Source organism: Phyllobates terribilis, unplaced genomic scaffold (genome assembly GCF_046119375.1).
Source record: "Phyllobates terribilis strain yellow unplaced genomic scaffold, ASM4611937v1 Scaffold_4__5_contigs__length_816908805, whole genome shotgun sequence".
Taxonomy (NCBI): domain Eukaryota; kingdom Metazoa; phylum Chordata; class Amphibia; order Anura; family Dendrobatidae; genus Phyllobates; species Phyllobates terribilis.
In genome coordinates this window covers 225,176,800-225,194,385 of record NW_027362764.1, presented here as the reverse complement: position 1 = coordinate 225,194,385, position 17,586 = coordinate 225,176,800, and the positions used below count along the sequence as shown (strand labels likewise).

The 17,586-nt window shown below is 47.8% G+C and overlaps 1 protein-coding gene across 4 annotated transcripts in view; it reads right to left on the bottom strand.

Moving 5' to 3' along the window:
• MYRIP (myosin VIIA and Rab interacting protein) overlaps positions 1–1,480 on the bottom strand; it is a 938,202-nt gene extending 936,722 nt beyond the window's left edge. The window contains exon 1 of one of the 4 annotated variants that reach the window (XM_073678116.1): positions 1,135–1,480. Coding sequence is in view for 3 of the 4 variants with exons in the window: in XM_073678115.1 (XP_073534216.1) it covers positions 475–476 (2 nt within the window). In the remaining variant the exon portion in view is untranslated. Of the gene's footprint in view, positions 1–474; positions 675–1,134 lie in introns of those variants that run through there. The other 3 variants (XM_073678115.1, XM_073678117.1, XM_073678118.1) reach the window with 3 other exon arrangements.
• Between the last annotated feature and the right edge of the window lie 16,106 nt (positions 1,481–17,586).

The following is a 17,586-nucleotide window of genomic DNA, read 5'->3' as shown; positions in this document are numbered from 1 at the left end:
ATGACCTTGAAAGATGGATGTTACACTCCCATCGCAAAGACAGGAAGTCCCCATAAAAAGTCTCTGCTTTGCCCCTTTGCCATCTTGAGCCGACCAGGTGTAAATAAATAGTTTACTACAGTCCAAACACAACTTGGTGGGAAGGTGCTAATTAGGAAGACTCATAAGACAAATCCTTATAAGTCAGAGACCAGGAATGTAGAGTGGAAGAATGTCTTTGGATCACTGACAAAACCCAGAAGTTTATCAATTATGATTGGATCCGGAAAGTGTTCCCAACATTTTGGTTTTATGAGATCTGTAGGTGCAGAATGCCACTCAAAAAATTGCATTGCTAAAAATACTATTATATTTATCTTAATAAATATATTTCTATACAATATATACACATTTTAGTATATTTGTATGTGTCAGCGTTACGCCACACATATAGACATGTACATAAATACACACATAAGTACGGCAAATACTCACATTTTTTTTTAATGAGGCAATGCTGTAAAAGACTTTATCAGTCCATCCATCCCCTGCTCGGTATCTTTCTCAGACTCCTCTATCTGCTCTGTAGTTACACACGTCCATTCATTTGTGTCTATTGTAGTGATTGGGTCTAATCGATATAGCGGATGCTGATATACTACAGACACAACGCCGCCTTCATGTTACTAATATCCACCAACTATGACACAATATACACACTATATATATATATATATATATATATATATATATATATATATATATTACATCCTGCTACATTTCCCATTGTGTCACTCACACACAACAGTGTGTATGTCACACACAATATGCATAGTGTAACATGCAATGTGTATATATATGTGTGTGTGTGTTTATATATATATATATATATATATATATATATATATATATATATATATATATATATATACTAATAATGTGCCAATATTAGAAGAGCCTGCTGCCAACTAGACTAACTTAGGGTAGAATGAGCAGGGCATTAGACTTGGTGTGATTCCCTGCTCCATGCTGCTCATGCCCTTGTGCCTCCCATCACAACTCTATGAGGAATAAGCCCCATCCTCACATCCCATTCCTCCTGCCAGGAGCCAGGCAGTGCCCCCTGCCCACACCCACACGCAGACAAGATGGTACCTGTGTGCCAGTGTCGGTCAGCAGCAGGCGGGTGAGGTACTGCAGCGGCTGGATGGATGGCGGGTTGCAGTAGACTCCTGCAGGCTTGGCAGCTGCTAGATAACAAGTGCAGATGGATTGGAGCCGCTTCCTCCAGCGGGCAGCCCGAGTGTGTGCGCACTGCGCCGCTCCCAGGGTCCACCAGTCGAGCAGTGGCTTTGGGACCCGGAGTGGCGGCGGTGCCCGGCAGCAAGAGGTGACTGAGGTACCAGCTGCTGGCCAATCGCTAGGACTGGGGGGCTGGTAAGAGCAACCGATGATGGGGCTGTGCCAGACATTCAGTGCCTGCTCCTGTGAGGGAGAGACATGCTTACTGTACTGTCTGCATGAGACACAGCACAGCCCATACTATCACTAGCCTGCTACATACACACAGGGACACACTACACACAGGGACACACTACACACAGGGACACACTACACACAGGGACACACTACACACATGACATGGTGTGCTAGCACACACTACACACAGGGACACACTACACACACGGATAAACATCACAGGAATGCACTACACACAGGAATACACTACACACAAGGACACACTACACACACGGATAAACAACAGGGATGCTCTACACACAGGAATATACTACACACAAGGACACACTACACACAAGGACACACTACACACACGGATAAACAACACAGGGATGCACTACACACAGGAATACAATACACAGGAATACACTACACACAAGGACACACTACACACAGGGATACACTACACACAGGGACACACTACACACAGGGACACACTACACACAGGGACACTGCACACAGGGGCACACTACACACACGGATAAACAACACACAGGGACGCACTACACACACGGATAAACAACACACAGGGACGCACTACACACACGGATAAACAACACACAGGGACGCACTACACACACGGATAAACAACACACAGGGACGCACTACACACAGGAATACAATACACAGGGACACACTACACACACGGATAAACAACACACAGGGACGCACTACACACAGGAATACAATACACACAGGGACACTACACACAGGGACACACTACACACAGGGATACACTACACACACGGATAAACAACACACAGGGACGCACTACACACAGGAATACACTACACAAAGGTACACACTACACACAGGGACACTACACACAGGGACACACTACATACAGGGACACACTACATACAGGGACACACTACATACAGGGATACACTACACACAGGGATACACTACACACAGGAATACACTACACACAGGAATACACTACACACAGGAATACACTACACACAGGGACACACTACACACAGGGACACACTACATACAGGGATACACTACATACAGGGACACACTACACACAGGGACACACTACACACAGGGACACACTACACACAGGGACACACTATACACATGACATGGTGTACTAGCACACACTACACACACGGATACACTACACACAGGGATGCACTACACACAGGAACACAATACACACAAGGACACACTACACACACGAATAAACAACACAGGGACACACTACACACAGGGACGCAGCACTACACACAGGGATATGTTACACACAGGGATACACTACACACAGGGATACACTACACACAGGGATACACTACACACTGGGACACAATACATACAGGGACTCACTACGCGCAGGGACGCACTACACACAGGGATACACTACACACAGGGACTCACTACACACAGGGATACACTACACACATGGACACACTACCCACAGGGATACACTACACACATGGACACATTACACACAGGGATAAACTACACACAGGGATACACTACACACAGGGACACATTACACACAGGGACACACTACACACAGGGACACACTACACACTGGGACACACTACACACAGGGACACACAACACACTGCACACAGGAATGGACAACACACAAGGACACTCTACACACAGGGATGCACAACACACTGGGCATTGTATCACATATCAACACACACTACACACAGGGACACACTACACACAGGGATACACTACACACAGGGACACACTACACACAGGGATACACTACACACAGGGACACACTACACACTGGGGTGCACTACACACAGGGCATTGTATCACATATCAGCACACACTACACACAGGGACACACTACACACAGGGATACACTACATACAACACATGATGTATCAGCATACATTGCACACAGAGAGATACACTACACAAAGAGCATTGTATCGCATATCAGCACACACTACATACAGAGCATCGTGCCACATATCAGCACACTACATACTGTACATTGTGTCATATATGAGCACACACACACTACACAGTATTGTGACATATCAGCACACACTACAGATAGTGCATTGTCACATATCAGCACAGATTACACACAGACAATTGTGTCACGTATCAGCACACCCCACACAGAGCATTATGTCACATACAGTATCAGCAGAATGGCAGGCACTCTACTGATTAAGGAGGGTGCCTCTGACTGTAGCGCCCCCCCCCCCGTTAGCTGCGTGACGATCTGTGCTCCCTTCCACCACCCTTTGCCCGTGGGTAAGAGGATGTCCCTGTAGGGACCAATAAAATAACAGAGGATGGCTAACACAGCCCGTCCCTTAAGCATAAAACTCAGCTCTGAACCAGCCCCCTTCCTCTTCCCTGTTCTGGACCTGGAAGTGCTCGTGGCTGGCAGCGCTGTCCGGTATAGAGATGGAGATTTCAGGTCACGTTACGGAGGCTCTGCGCGCGGGGTTAGCGCAGGGGAGCGAGCGCTGGCTAGAAGCCCTCATTGCTGGGCTTAGCGCTCATCCCCCTGTCCCCAGTGCTCAAGCCTCGGTTTCTCCAAGCCCCCAGCCTCATGCGCCTGCTCCCTCCCCGCTTCTTACTGTCCCAGTGCAGCTGTCCACGTGTCCTCCCCACCTGATGCCTCAGGCCGCTTCCCACCGGAGGCACCAGAGCCAGCTACCCAACCGCTGCTGGCAGCCGCTAACCACGCGGCCGCGCAGGGCATTGTGTATAAGTACACTCTACACACTGGGCATTGTGTATCAGCACACTCTACACACAGGGCATTGTGTATCAGTACACTCTACACACAGGGCATTGTGTATCAGCACACTCTACACACACGGCATTGTGTATCAGCACACTCTACACACAGGGCATTGTGTATCAGCACACTCTACACACAGGGCATTGTGTATCAGCACACTCTACACACACGGCATTGTGTATCAGCACACTCTACACACAGGGCATTGTGTATCAGCACACTCTACATAAAGGACATTGTTTACCAACACACTCTACACACAGGGCATTGTGTATTAGCACACTCTACACACGGGGCATTGTGTATCAGCACACTCTACACACACGGCATTGTGTATCAGCACACTCTACACACAGGGCATTGTGTATCAGCACACTCTACACACACGGCATTGTGTATCAGCACACTCTACACACACGGCATTGTGTATCAGCACACTCTACATAAAGGACATTGTTTACCAACACACTCTACACATAGGACATTGTGTATTAGCACACTCTACACACAGGGCATTGTGTATTAGCACACTCTACACACGGGGCATTGTTTACCAACACACTCTACACACTGGATTATGTATAACTCGTACATACCCTCTTTTACCGCGTCTCATACCGGCGAATCCCCGCAGCGCACAGTTCCTGCGCTGGGGGTATTCATAAGTCTGCAGTCACACAGAGTGACTGCAGACATATCACTTTTGACTGGATAACCCCTTTAAGTACTCATTGCTGACATTAATGATTTGCAATGTAGAAAAAGCAATTTTTCCAATTGACAACAATGCCGTGACCTCAGGGAGATGTAATACAGGCTGTGTTTGCTGGGGAAATTGGGAGGGCAAGTGGACCAAAAAACAGGAATAGGAAATAGGCCTGGACTTTGATATCAAAGGGCATATTGCATTGTTGTATTTCGGATGTAGAACAGCAAATAGTGGGCAGGATCTCATGACTTCAAGTGACACCTAACTTATAATGTGAAAAGATCTGAAGAATACAATAGTCTGCCAAGCATCAAATTGTATACCCAACCGGAGAAAGTCAGTTAATGTCTCTTTAAAGTTATTTAACTATTATGGTGAGTTTTCACTGGTATTGGAGAGGACAAATGGGGAGAATGGTGCCTAATGTAGTAAAAGGTCAAACTCCTTTGTCATAATTAGAAATGATTGATTGTTTTAATTTCTTTTCTATTGCTGTAAGCAGACATTTAGTTCTGCAATTAATTTTCACCTTTATTGATAAATTGATAAAACATGGTTTAAAGTACCTTTACAATTAAACCATGCCCACTTGTCTTACATGGTTTCTTTTTTTTGGAATAAGGAAATAAATAATGCAAAGTTCCTATGCAAGTTTGTGAACAGTTTAGAAGAGTGTATCTCCAATAAGACTAGTAGATGACATAATTTTCTTTTACTTCTGTATGTAAATATTCATTTTAAATATTTTGAAAGCGTCAAGGGACTAAACTGTATCCAAAGAGCAGCACTAGAAGCATGTTCTCATTAAAATGCTCATTAAACAAATATGAAACAAACTATTACTTTTAATCTGTTGCTTCCCAGTTAAATGGGTAATTCGTTACAGAAAACATGGATTTTTTAATCCACTCCTAGTTTTGGCTTCAAATGCCGATCAAAGTGATAAATATAAAAGTACTCTCTGCGATGTTGACCTCCTGTGTCCTAATATTTACATGTGTTATGAAGTTGTTCTAGTTTTCAATATGCTGTACAAGAATATGACAGTATTGTCTGACATAAATATTAAGCAATTGAAATTATAAGTATGATTCTTCCCCACCCTTCTTTTTAACCACTTCACGACATACGATGTACATTTATGTCATATGTCATGTCCCTGACTTTGATATGGGTTCACACGCTGAGCCCGCATCTTTCCCTGCACATGATTTAATCAGTTATCATGTGCTTTAACAGTCTCCGTTGGAGAGTAGCTGCATCGGCGGCTGTTAACCTGTTAAATCCCGCTGTCAATCACTGACAGCGGGATTTAGCATGCGCCGGCCTGAAGCACGTCATTCATCATAATGACAGGCACCATGACAGGTCATCAGCAGACCCCCGGCAGTCATGACAACTCATCGGCACCCCTCGATCACATGACATGGGCATTGATGGGTTGTCGTGACAGACAGAGATCTGATGAAGACCCCCATGCCTGTCAATATTATATTTCTGTGAACACCGGCTCATGGCTGCACAGTTGTTCTCAAAAGTTTACTTACCCTGGCAGCATTTTTCCTTTCTTGGCCTTGTTTCAGAGAATATGAATGATAACAAAAAAACATTTTCTCCACTCATGGTTATTGGTTGGGTGAAGCCATTTATTGTTAAATCTTAATAACAACCAAAAACATCCAAATAACCCTGATCAAAAGTTCACATACCCTGGTGATTTTGGCCTTATAATATACACAGAATTTGACACAAATGGGTTTGAATGGCTACTAAGGTCACTTCCTCACCTGTGACCTGTTTGCTTGTAATCAGTATGTGTGCATAAAAGCTGAGTGAGTTTCTGGGATCCAGACAGTCTCTTGCATGTTTCATCCAGCCACTGACGTTTCTGGATTATGAGTCATGGGGAAAGAAAAAGAATTGTCAATGGATCTACGGGAAAAGGTAGTTGAACTGTATAACACAGGAAAGGGATACAAAAAAATATCCAAGGAATTGATAATTCTAGTCAGCAGCGTTCAAACTGTGATTAACAAATGGAAAATCAGGGGCGCTTTAAAAACCAAACCACGGTCAGGTAGACCAACAAATATTTCGGCCACAACTGCCAGAAAAATTGTTTGGGATGCAAAGAAAAACCCACAAATAACATCAGCTGAAATTCAGGACTCTCTGAAAACTAGCGGTGTGGCTGTTTCAAGATGCACAATAAGGAGGCACTTGAAGAAAAATGGGCTGCATGGTCGTGTCGCCAGAAGAAAGCTATTATTGCGCAAATGCCACAAAGTATCTTACCTACAATATGCCAATATGCCAAACAGCACAGAGACAAGATTCAAAACTTCTGGAACAAGGTAATTTGGAGTGATGAGACCAAAATTTAACTTTTTGGCCACAACCATAAACTTTACATTTGGAGAGAGGTCAACAAGGCCTATGATGAAAGGAACACCATTCCTACCGTAAAGCACTTAGGTGGATCGCTGATGTTTTGGGGATGTGTGAGCTACAAAGGCACAGGAAACTTTGTAAAAGTTGAAGGAAAGATGAATGCATCACTTTATCAGCAAATACTGGAGGCAAACTTGCACTCATCAGCCCGGAAGCAGCGCATGGGACGTACTTGGACGTTCCAACATGGCAACGATCCAAAACACAAGGCCAAGTCGACCTGTCATTGGCTACAGCATGTTATGGATCCGGGTGATGGAACCTCTGTGCTGGGATGCAAGGAGGGACCAGAGGGGCATAACTAAGCGCCTACTCGGACCGACCCTGGCCACACGGCGGCTTAGTCGACTCCGTGAACCAAGGAGGGACCGGGCAGGGGAACCAGGTGCCACTCTGGGACCGACCTTGTGTGAGAGCAGGTGACTCCCACGGGTCAGGTGGCTGAGGCTGACAGGTACAGTGGCAGGTAGCTTGACGGGTGATCCGGGTAGGCAAGCAGGTGGACACAGCAGGTAACCTGACAGGTGATCTGGACAGGCAAGCCGGTGGGCACGGCAGATAGACTGGCGGGCACACCGGATAGACAGGCTGGCGTGCACGGCTGATAGACAGGCTGGCGGGCACGGCTGATAGACAGGCTGGCGGGCACGGCTGATAGGCTGGCGGGCACGGCTGACAGACAGACAGGCGGGCACTGGAACCTGAGGGCTGAGGAGAGTGTTAGCACACAAACAACAACCTTGCACAGGCACCTCCATTTTGGAGGAGGTGCTTAAATAGGAATGGTCCTCCGGCCACAAAAAATGGAGACTTAGCAGAAGACTCACTCACATGGTTGTTATAGGAAAACTCGGCCCAGGGCAGGAGCTCAACCCAATCGCTATGGTGAACGTTGACAAAGTGCCGAAGAAAGCTGGTAAGGATCTGATTGATATGTTCCACTTGACCATTGGACTGAGGATGATAGGCCGAAGAAAAATCCAAAGGGACATCCAGCAGCTTGCACGTGGCCCTCCAAAAGCGAGAAGTGAACTGAACTCCTCGGTCCGAGACAATGTGGAGTGGTAAGCCGTGGAGATAGAAGATGTGACAGATGAAGTCCTTAGCCAGCACAGGTGCAGATGGAAGACCAGGCAGAGGGATGAAGTGAGTCATCTTGGAGAAGCGGTCGGCAATCACCCAAATGACTGTACAACCGTCCGATACAGGGAGATCCATGATGAAATCCATTGCAATATGTTGCCATGGAGCGGAAGGCACGGGAAGAGGAAGGAGGCGACCGGCTGGAAGGTGCCTAGGTATCTTGTTACGGGCACAAGAGGAACAAGCCGCGACAAAATCCCCAACATCCTTGCGCAGGGTGGGCCACCAATAGTGCTGGGCAATGAGCAGAAGTGTCTTCTTCTGGTCGGCATGGCCAGCCAGTTTGGACTAATGGCCCCAGAGTAAGACCTTCTTCCGATCCTGAGCCACTGCAAAGGTCTTACCAGGAGGTAGATGAGACAGGTCAAATGGAGCAACAGTCATAATTCTGGAGGCATCAATGATGTGTAGAGGCTCCTCCTCCAGGTCCGATGACAGAAGAGAGCGGGATAAAGCGTCGGCTTTAATGTTCCTGTCTGCCGGGCGGTAATGGAGATTGAAGCAGAATCGAGCAAAGAACAAAGACTATCTGGCCTGACACGGGTTTAGTCTTTGGGCGGTCTGCAAATAAGCAAGGTTTTTATGGTCAGTGTAGATGACCACCGGGTGCAGAGCCCCCTCAAGCAAGTAGCGCCACTCCTCCAGCGCTAATTTGATGGCCAGCAGTTCTCTATCTCATATGGAGTAATTGTGCTCGGATGGAGAGAAGAATTTGGAAAAGAAGCCGCAGGTCACCATTCTTCCGGACGAAGATTTCTGGGTAAGCACCGCTCCGGCTCCGGAGGAAGAGGCATCAACCTCCAGGAAGAACTGTTTGTTGCAATCCGGACGGTGTAGCACAGGAGCGGAGGAGAAGGTTTATTTAAGAGAGATAAAGGCATTTTCTGCCTCGGAAGACCACTCTTTTGGGATTTGCTCACTTACGGGTAAGAGCAGAGATGGGAGCTGTCCGAGAGGAGAAATGAGGAATGAAGAGGCGGTAATAGTTAGCGAATCCCAGAAACCGCTGAATAGCCTTCAACCCCCTCGGGTTGGGGCCACTTTAAGATGGCAGACACCTTCTCAAGATCCATCCACAGCCCAGTCTCAGAGATGACATACCCCAGAAACTGCAGAGAGGTCTGCTCAAAGAGGCATTTCTCGAACTTAGCATACAGGCGATTCTTCCGGAGCCTCAGCAGGACCTGACAAACATCCCTCCGGTGAGAGGGCAGATCAGGGCAGAACACCAAGATATCGTCCAGGTACACCAAGCAGAAATACAGGAGATCTCGAAAGATATTGTTTACTAACTCCTGGAAGATGGCTGGAGCATTACAGAGACCGAAGGGCATCACGCGGTACTCATAGTGACCATCCCAAGTGTTGAATGCCGTCTTCCACTCGTCTCCTTGGCGAATCCAGACCATGTTGTACGCCCCACGCAGGTCGAGCTTAGGGAAAATCCTTGCGCCTTTTAGGCGATAAAACAGCTCCGAGATGAGAGGCATGGACTACTTATTCTTGATCGTAATCTGGTTTAGGCACCTATAGTCAATACAAGGGCAAAGAGAGCTGTTACGCACACGCCCGGACTGACTGGCGTGAGCATGATTAGTGATCCCACTGGACCATTAACCGAGGAGTGCCTGGAGGGGCGTAACTAAGTATCAACTCGGTCCGACCAAGGTCACACGGCGAGTTAGTTGACTCCGTGAACCAGGGAGGAACCAAGCAGAGGGACTAGGTGCTACTCCAGGTCAGACCCCGGTCACAGCTGTTGACCCACACCGGGGAATGCAGGAACAAGCAGGTTAGGCTGGCATACAGACAGGTGGATCCCGGCAGGCACGGCTGGTATGCAGACAGGTGGGTATTGGCAGGTATGGCTGGTATACAGACAGGTGGGCACTGGCAGGCACAGCTGGCATGCAGACAGGTGGGCACTGGCAGGCCGGAACGCAGGCAGGATAGGGACCAGTCCAAACTGGGACACAGGAACGAAACCGCAGATGCGGTAGACAAGCAGAGCAGAGCAAAACCCGCAGATGCGGTAGACAAACAGAGCAGAGCAAAACCCGCTGATGCGGTAGACAAGCAAAGCAGAGCAAAACCCGCAGATGCAGTAGACAAGCAGAGCAGAGCAAAACCCACAGGTGCGGTAGACAAGCAGAGCAGAGCAAAACCCGCAGGTGCGGTAGACAAGCAGAGCAGAGCAAAACCCGCAGATGCGGTAGACAAGCAGAGCAGAGCAAAACCCGCAGATGCGGTAGACAAGCAGAGCAGAGCAAAACCCGCAGATGCGGTAGACAAGCAGAGCAGAGCAAAACCCGCAGATGCGGTAGACAAGCAGAGCGGAGCAAAACCCGCAGATGGGTAGACAAGCAAAGCAGAGCAAAACCCGCAGATGCGGTAGACAAGCAGAGCAAAACCCGCAGATGCGGTAGACAAGCAGAGCAGAGCAAAATCCGCAGATGCGGTAGACAAGCAGAGCAGAGCAAAACCTGCAGATGCGGTAGACAAGCAGAGCAGAGCAAAACCCGCAGATGCGGTAGACAAGCAGAGCAGAGCAAAACCCGCAGATGCGGTAGACAAGCAGAGCAAAACCCGCAGATGCGGTAGACAAGCAGAGCAGAGCAAAACCCGCAGATGCCGTAGACAAGCAGAGCAGAGCAAAACCCGCAGATGCGGTAGACAAGCAGAGCAGAGCAAAACCCGCAGATGCGGTAGACAAGCTGAGCAGTGCAAAACCCGCAGATGTGGTAGACAAGCAAAGCAGAGCAAAACCCGCAGATGCGGTAGACAAGCAGAGCAGAGCAAAGCCCGCAGGTGCGGTAGACAAGCAGAGCAGAGCAAAGCCCGCAGGTGCGGTAGACAAGCAGAGCAGAGCAAAACCCGCAGGTGCGGTAAACAAGCAGCAAAGAGCAAAACCGCAAGTACGGTGAACAAGCAAAACCATATACACACAAGGTACTTACAATGGAGTAGCGAGTGTACACAAAACTCACAAACAGAAGTTCAGAGACAACGAGTTGGAGTTAGGTGCAGGTTCAGACACTGCAGGAAAAGGGAAGGTTTGGACATAGAGACAAACAGGTAACTGGCTAGGACACAATTCAGACAGAAACTGAACCAGGAATTAGATACAGGAACGAGCCTGGGAACTCAGCCCCCAGGGTGGCGGAGACAAACTAGAAGTCACAGATACATGTAGCAGGCCTGGGAATACAGCCCCCAGAGGCAGAAACAGACAAGATACAGGACAGGACCTGACAACTCAGTTGCACAGAACAAACTGAATGAAAATGTTGCTCAGGCACCTCCTACTGGGTGGAGGGGGTTTAAGTTTCCAGTGGCTCACAGCAATAGGCTGGGGACGCATTAGGACTGCGCACACTGCAGCTTTAAGAATCAGGAAGCAACAGCGCTGCCGCCCTAAGCCAGCAGACAAGAGACATACAAACAGCAGGTACTGGAGCAAAGTGTACAGCCTGGCCTGATAGGTAAGATTGCGGTCTTGCATGGTGGGAGGTGGTGCACCATGAAAACACGCCGCCAGGCATGTTACAAGAGCCGTCTTTCTTTTTGACAAAGAAGAATCCTGCTCCAGCCGGAGAGGTGGATTTCTGGATAAATCCCCTAGCAAGATTTTCTTCAATGTATTCAGACATGGCACAGGTCTCGGCCATCGACAAGGGGTAGATTCGCCCACAAAGAGGTGAAGCACCAGGTATTAGGTCGATGGGCAATCATACGGCCTATGCGGTGGTAGTGTCTCTGCCTCCTTTTTATCGAAGATGCCCGCGTAGGAACAGTAGGTTGCTGGCAGGCTAGGTAGGTTAGCCGGAGTAGACGGGGATCGAGCAGGACGAACCGGAATCAGACAGGTTTTATGACATTCCTGACCCCAATGGAGCACCTCACCTGAGCTCCAATTTAGGACGGGCTCATTTCTCTGTAACCTAGGCTGGCCAAGCAAGAGGGGATGAGAGAGACCAGACAGTACATAAAATGAGATCTTCTCCGAGTAGAGTATTCCCACCTGAAGAGTTACTGGCTCAGTAACCAACAAGATGGTTTCAGGGAGAAGCTTTCCATCCACAGAGGAAACCGCTAAGGGATCCACCAGATGTATGGTAGGAATCTTAAAATGCTCCATAACGGCCTGTCGGATGAGATTCCCAGCGGCTCCGGAATCCAGATGTGCATTCTCGAAGAAGCGGGTCTCAGAGTCAAGGGCGGAGAGGAAGAACTCTTGCCTAGGACGATCTCTCCGAGCGGTCCTAGACACAGGAGTTTCCCAGTCTCACCAGGCAAGAGCAGATCTAATGCTCTATATTGCCACAATAGAAGCAACTCACTTCAGCACGACGGGTCTCCTGGCGAGACTTGACCATCTTTACTTGGTCAATTTGCATAGGCTGTGGAGAAGACACCCGAGGGAGTGCAGGTTGCGAGACTGGACTTTGAAAGACGGGAGCAAGGCGCAGAGGTTTCCTCTCACGAGTCATCTCCTTAGCGTGTTCCAGAAAACTGATGTCAATCCGGTTAGCTAATGACACCAGCTCGTCCAGGGAGGTAGGTATGTCACGACCGGCTAGCTCATCCTTGATCCATCCGAAAAGGCCCTCCCAATAGGTGGACACCAGGGCCTCATTGTTCCAGGCAAGTTCAGATGCAAGGATTCGGAAACGCACAGCATTCTGGCCTACAGAGAGACTCCCTTGGCGGAGTCAGAGAAGTGAGGAGGCAGTAGAAGATTTTCGTCCAGGCTCATCTAACACCTTCCGGAAAGCCGCGAGGAAAGCCTGGAGATTGGACACCAGACGACCCCATCTCTCCCACAGAGGGTTAAGCCACGCCAACGCCTCTCCAGTAAGGTGAGACATGATGAATGCCACCTTGGCCCAGTCGGAGGCGAACTGGTGTGCCAGGAGTTCAAAGTGCAGCGTGCACTGATTTATGAAGCCCCGACATAGGGCAGGGTCACCACTATAACATGGAGGAGCAGATATCCGTGGTCCAAAGCCGAATGCCACAGCGCCACTGGGTTGAGGTGCCGCCGGAGGTGGCGCCGCTCGGTTAGAGGCGGACACAGTCGGGGTGGACAGCACGTCCATTCAGGAGTTGACTATCTGCAGGTAGGACAGGATAGTATCCTGTTGGGCTCGCTGGCGAGAGACCTCTTGGTACAGGTCTGAGAGCGAAGGAGCCTGGGAGCCACCGGGTTCCATGGCCTGTGCAAACTGTTATGGATCCGGGTGGTGGAACCTCTGTGCTGGGATGCAAGGAGGGACCAGAGGGGCGTAAATAAACGTCTACGTGATCCGACCCTGGCCACTCGGCAGCTTATTCGACTCCGTGAACCAAGGAGTGACCTGGCAGGGGAACCAGGTGCCACTCTGGGACTGACCTTGTGTGAAAGCAGGCGACTCCCACGGGTCAGGTGACTGAGGCTGACAGGTACAGCGGCAGGTAGCTTGACGGGTGACCCGGGTAGGCAAGCAGGCGGGTACGGCTGGTAGCCAGACAGATGATCCGGGTAAGCAAGCAGGTGGACACAGCAGGTAACCTGACAGGTGATCCAGGTAGGCAAGCCGGCGGGCACGGCAGATAGACAAGCTGGTGGGCACGGCTGATTGACAGACTGGCGGGCACAGCTGATAGACAGGCTGGCGGGCATGGCTGATAGGCAGACGGGCACGGCTAACAGACAGGCGGGCACTGGAACCTGAGGGCTGAGGAGAGTGTTAGCACACAAACAACAAACTTGCACAGGCACCTCTATTTTGGAGGAGGTGCTTAAATTGGAATTGTCCTCCGGCCATTGGCCTTGGACTCTTTAGGACGGCGCGCGGCCCCTTTAAGAGGGAGGGAGCGCGCGCCCTAAGCACAGTGTCCGGGAAGCTGTGTGCGGTGCATGCAACAACAGCAGGAGAGCTGGAGGACGTGGGACCAGGACCGTGGCGGTGAGAGGAGCGACGTCTCTACCCGGAAGGAGGCAGAGATGCCGGCGCTACACAGCAGAACAAAGTGAAGGTTCCCTGAGTGTTCATCTCAGTCTCCTGAACTTAATATCATTGAGACACTCTGGGGAGATTTCAAGCGCGCAGTTCATGCTAGACAGCCCAGGAATTTACAGGAACCGGAGGCTTTTTGCCAAGAAGAATGTGCAGCTTTACCATCTGAGAAAATAAAGAACCTCATCCACAACTACCACAAAAGACTTCAAGCTGTCATTGATGTTAGAGGGGGCAATACAGGGTATCAAGAACTGGGGTATGTGAACTTTTGATCAGGGTCATTTGGATGTTTTTGGTTGTCATTAAAATTTAAGAGAAAACACCACTAGTTTGACAATAAATGGCTTCACCCAACCAATAACCATGAGTGGAGAAAAAGTTGTTTTGTTATCATTCATGTTCTCTGAAACAAGTCCAAGAAAGGAAAAATTCAGCCGGGGTATGTAAACTTTTGAGAACAACTGTACATGTTTGTTATCTGCGTACTTGTTCTGACCTGGGGAATCATATTTCCAGGTCAGTTTTACCATATAGAGGCACACTGACTGAATATAGATATAGGTGCTCAGTGGTAGAAATTAATAGCATAAACCATATAGTGAACATGGTAAATAAAAAACCCAAAAACCAATTGTGGAATTGCACTTTTTTTTGCAATTTCACCACACTTGGAGTTTTTTTCCCATTTTCCAGTACACTATATGGTAAAATCAATGGTGTCATTCAAAAGTACAACTCGTCCTTTGTATGACTATATTGACGGAAAAATGATAAAGTTACCATTCTTGGAAGAAGGGGAGGACAAAATGGAAAATGGCCCAGGGGTGAAACGATTAAGGTCCATTTTCAAGGTCAAGTGAGGTAAAAAGAAGGTAAATTCAGCACTGCATAAAAGAAGGAAAAAATTGAAACCACCACATTTAGTAATACGATTAAAAACAGGGAAGTGCGTAAAAAACACATCAAGAAAACTAGAAAGACCCCAAGTCTACGTGTTTCGAGCTGTATAGCTCTTAATCCCAGTTGCAGACTATGACCTGAAACTCTGAGCCAGGAAAGTTCATATTTCCCTGTGAGGGCTCAGGGTTAAAAAAGGGAACATTTTTTGCACTTCATACTGTTGGAATCATCCTAAAATAAAACTTTTCTATTCCATATAAATGAGTTGTCTCATACCGTTTTCCCTCCCTTTGTTCCAAGAACCATAGCTTTTTAATTTTCCCATCGACATAGCATTATAAGGACTTGTTTTTTGGCTGGACAAGTTGTAGTTTTGATTGATACCATCCATTTTACCATACAATGTACTGGAAAACAGGAAAAAATTCCAAGTGGTTTGAAATTCTTAAAAATAATGTAATTCCTAAATAGTTTGTTTTTTACTTACCGTATAGATTATATTTCACAAATAACCTGGAAACATGATTCTGCAGGTCAGTACAATTACAGTGATGCCAAACTTACATAATTTTTTTTATTTATGTTGTGAACAACAATTTAGAACTTTGTAAAAAAAATTTGGTTTGTGTCAACATTTTCCAACAAACAATTGTGTAAGAGCTTATTTCTTGTATGCAGAGCCGTCAACAGGGCATTACTATCCTTACTGGTGTATGGGGCCCGGTGAGCAGAAGCAAAGTGGGGGGGAGGGCCAGATCCAGTTCGGGCCCCCTCTTTTTTGCTTCTGCTCACTGGAACCCAGGGTACAACAATGTATTGTGCGCCGGCGCAAGAACATTTCCTGGAGCTCCATGGCCAATAAAGCAGAGCAGCTCCAGGGGAGCTCCCTCCGCCTTTGTTGTGACATGCTGGTGACGGCGCCTTCGTGACGACGTCATCATGCAGACACCGGCATGTATGCGTGTTGGATACCAGAAGTGGAGCTGCAGGAAATCGTAAGAGAGGTATGAAGAACTTTTTTTTTTTAACAAAATTAATTCAATTAGGGGGGAGCAAATAACGATGACGTGACAGTGGGGGACAGGGACAGTAAATGATGATGGATTGAGGTTGGGAAACACAAATAGTGATGAATTGGGGATGGGGGAGAGCAAATGATGTTTTGAAGGTATGAGGTGGGAGAGAGCAAATGGTGAATTGAGGGTAGGAGACGGGGACAGCAAATGATAAATTGAAGGTGGGGGGTGTGGAGAGCTAATGATTTGACGGTTGGGGCGCGGACAGCAAATGATGAATTGACGGTAGTGGGTGGGGAGAGCTAATGATAATGAATTGAGGGTGGGAGGGACGGGGACATCAAATGATGAATTGAATGTGGGTGGTGTGGCTAGCAAATGATGATAAATTGAGCATAGAGGAGAGTAAATGATGATGTATTGAAGGTCGGGGAAAGCAAATGATTATCAATTGAGACTGGGGGTGGGGAACAGCAAATGATAATGACTTCAGGTGAAGGGTGTGGGGGAGAGCAAGTGATGATGAATTGAGTGTGGGGGGCAGCACATGATAATAAGGAAGAAGTTAAAGAAGTTGTCCACTAATTTCCCACTGATGTTATCGGTGGCAGCCGCCGACCGGAAGTATTTACTTGCGGTGCTTGGGGGGTACTACTACCTATCATTGATGTACATATTGTAAGTGTATGTTAGAAAATATTATATTCCAGAATGTGGATGGCCAATCTCACTTAATTACAGGTGCTATAGTCAAATCCACATACTTTCAAAATGCAAGTGCAAATTATTAATTAATAAGACTTTAAATACATAAGTACATTATTGGAAAACACAACAAGTGCAATATATAAATTCATAGGACTGTAACCCCTTTCTGACATGAGACGTATCCATACGTCCCTGTGGCCTGGTACTTACCGATATGGGAAGCATGGATACATCTAGGAGATTTTTTGCGCAAAGAGGCTGTGCGGATGCGATCTTCGCCAGGTGTCAGGTGATTCTGACAGCTGACACCCGAGACTCAGTTCCTAGAGCAATGCCTGCACCGCTCCCGGCACTTTAATCTGCTAAATGCTGGTCACCATAGCTAGGAAAGTTGCCACATCATATGTTGTGCATGACCTGGCAACT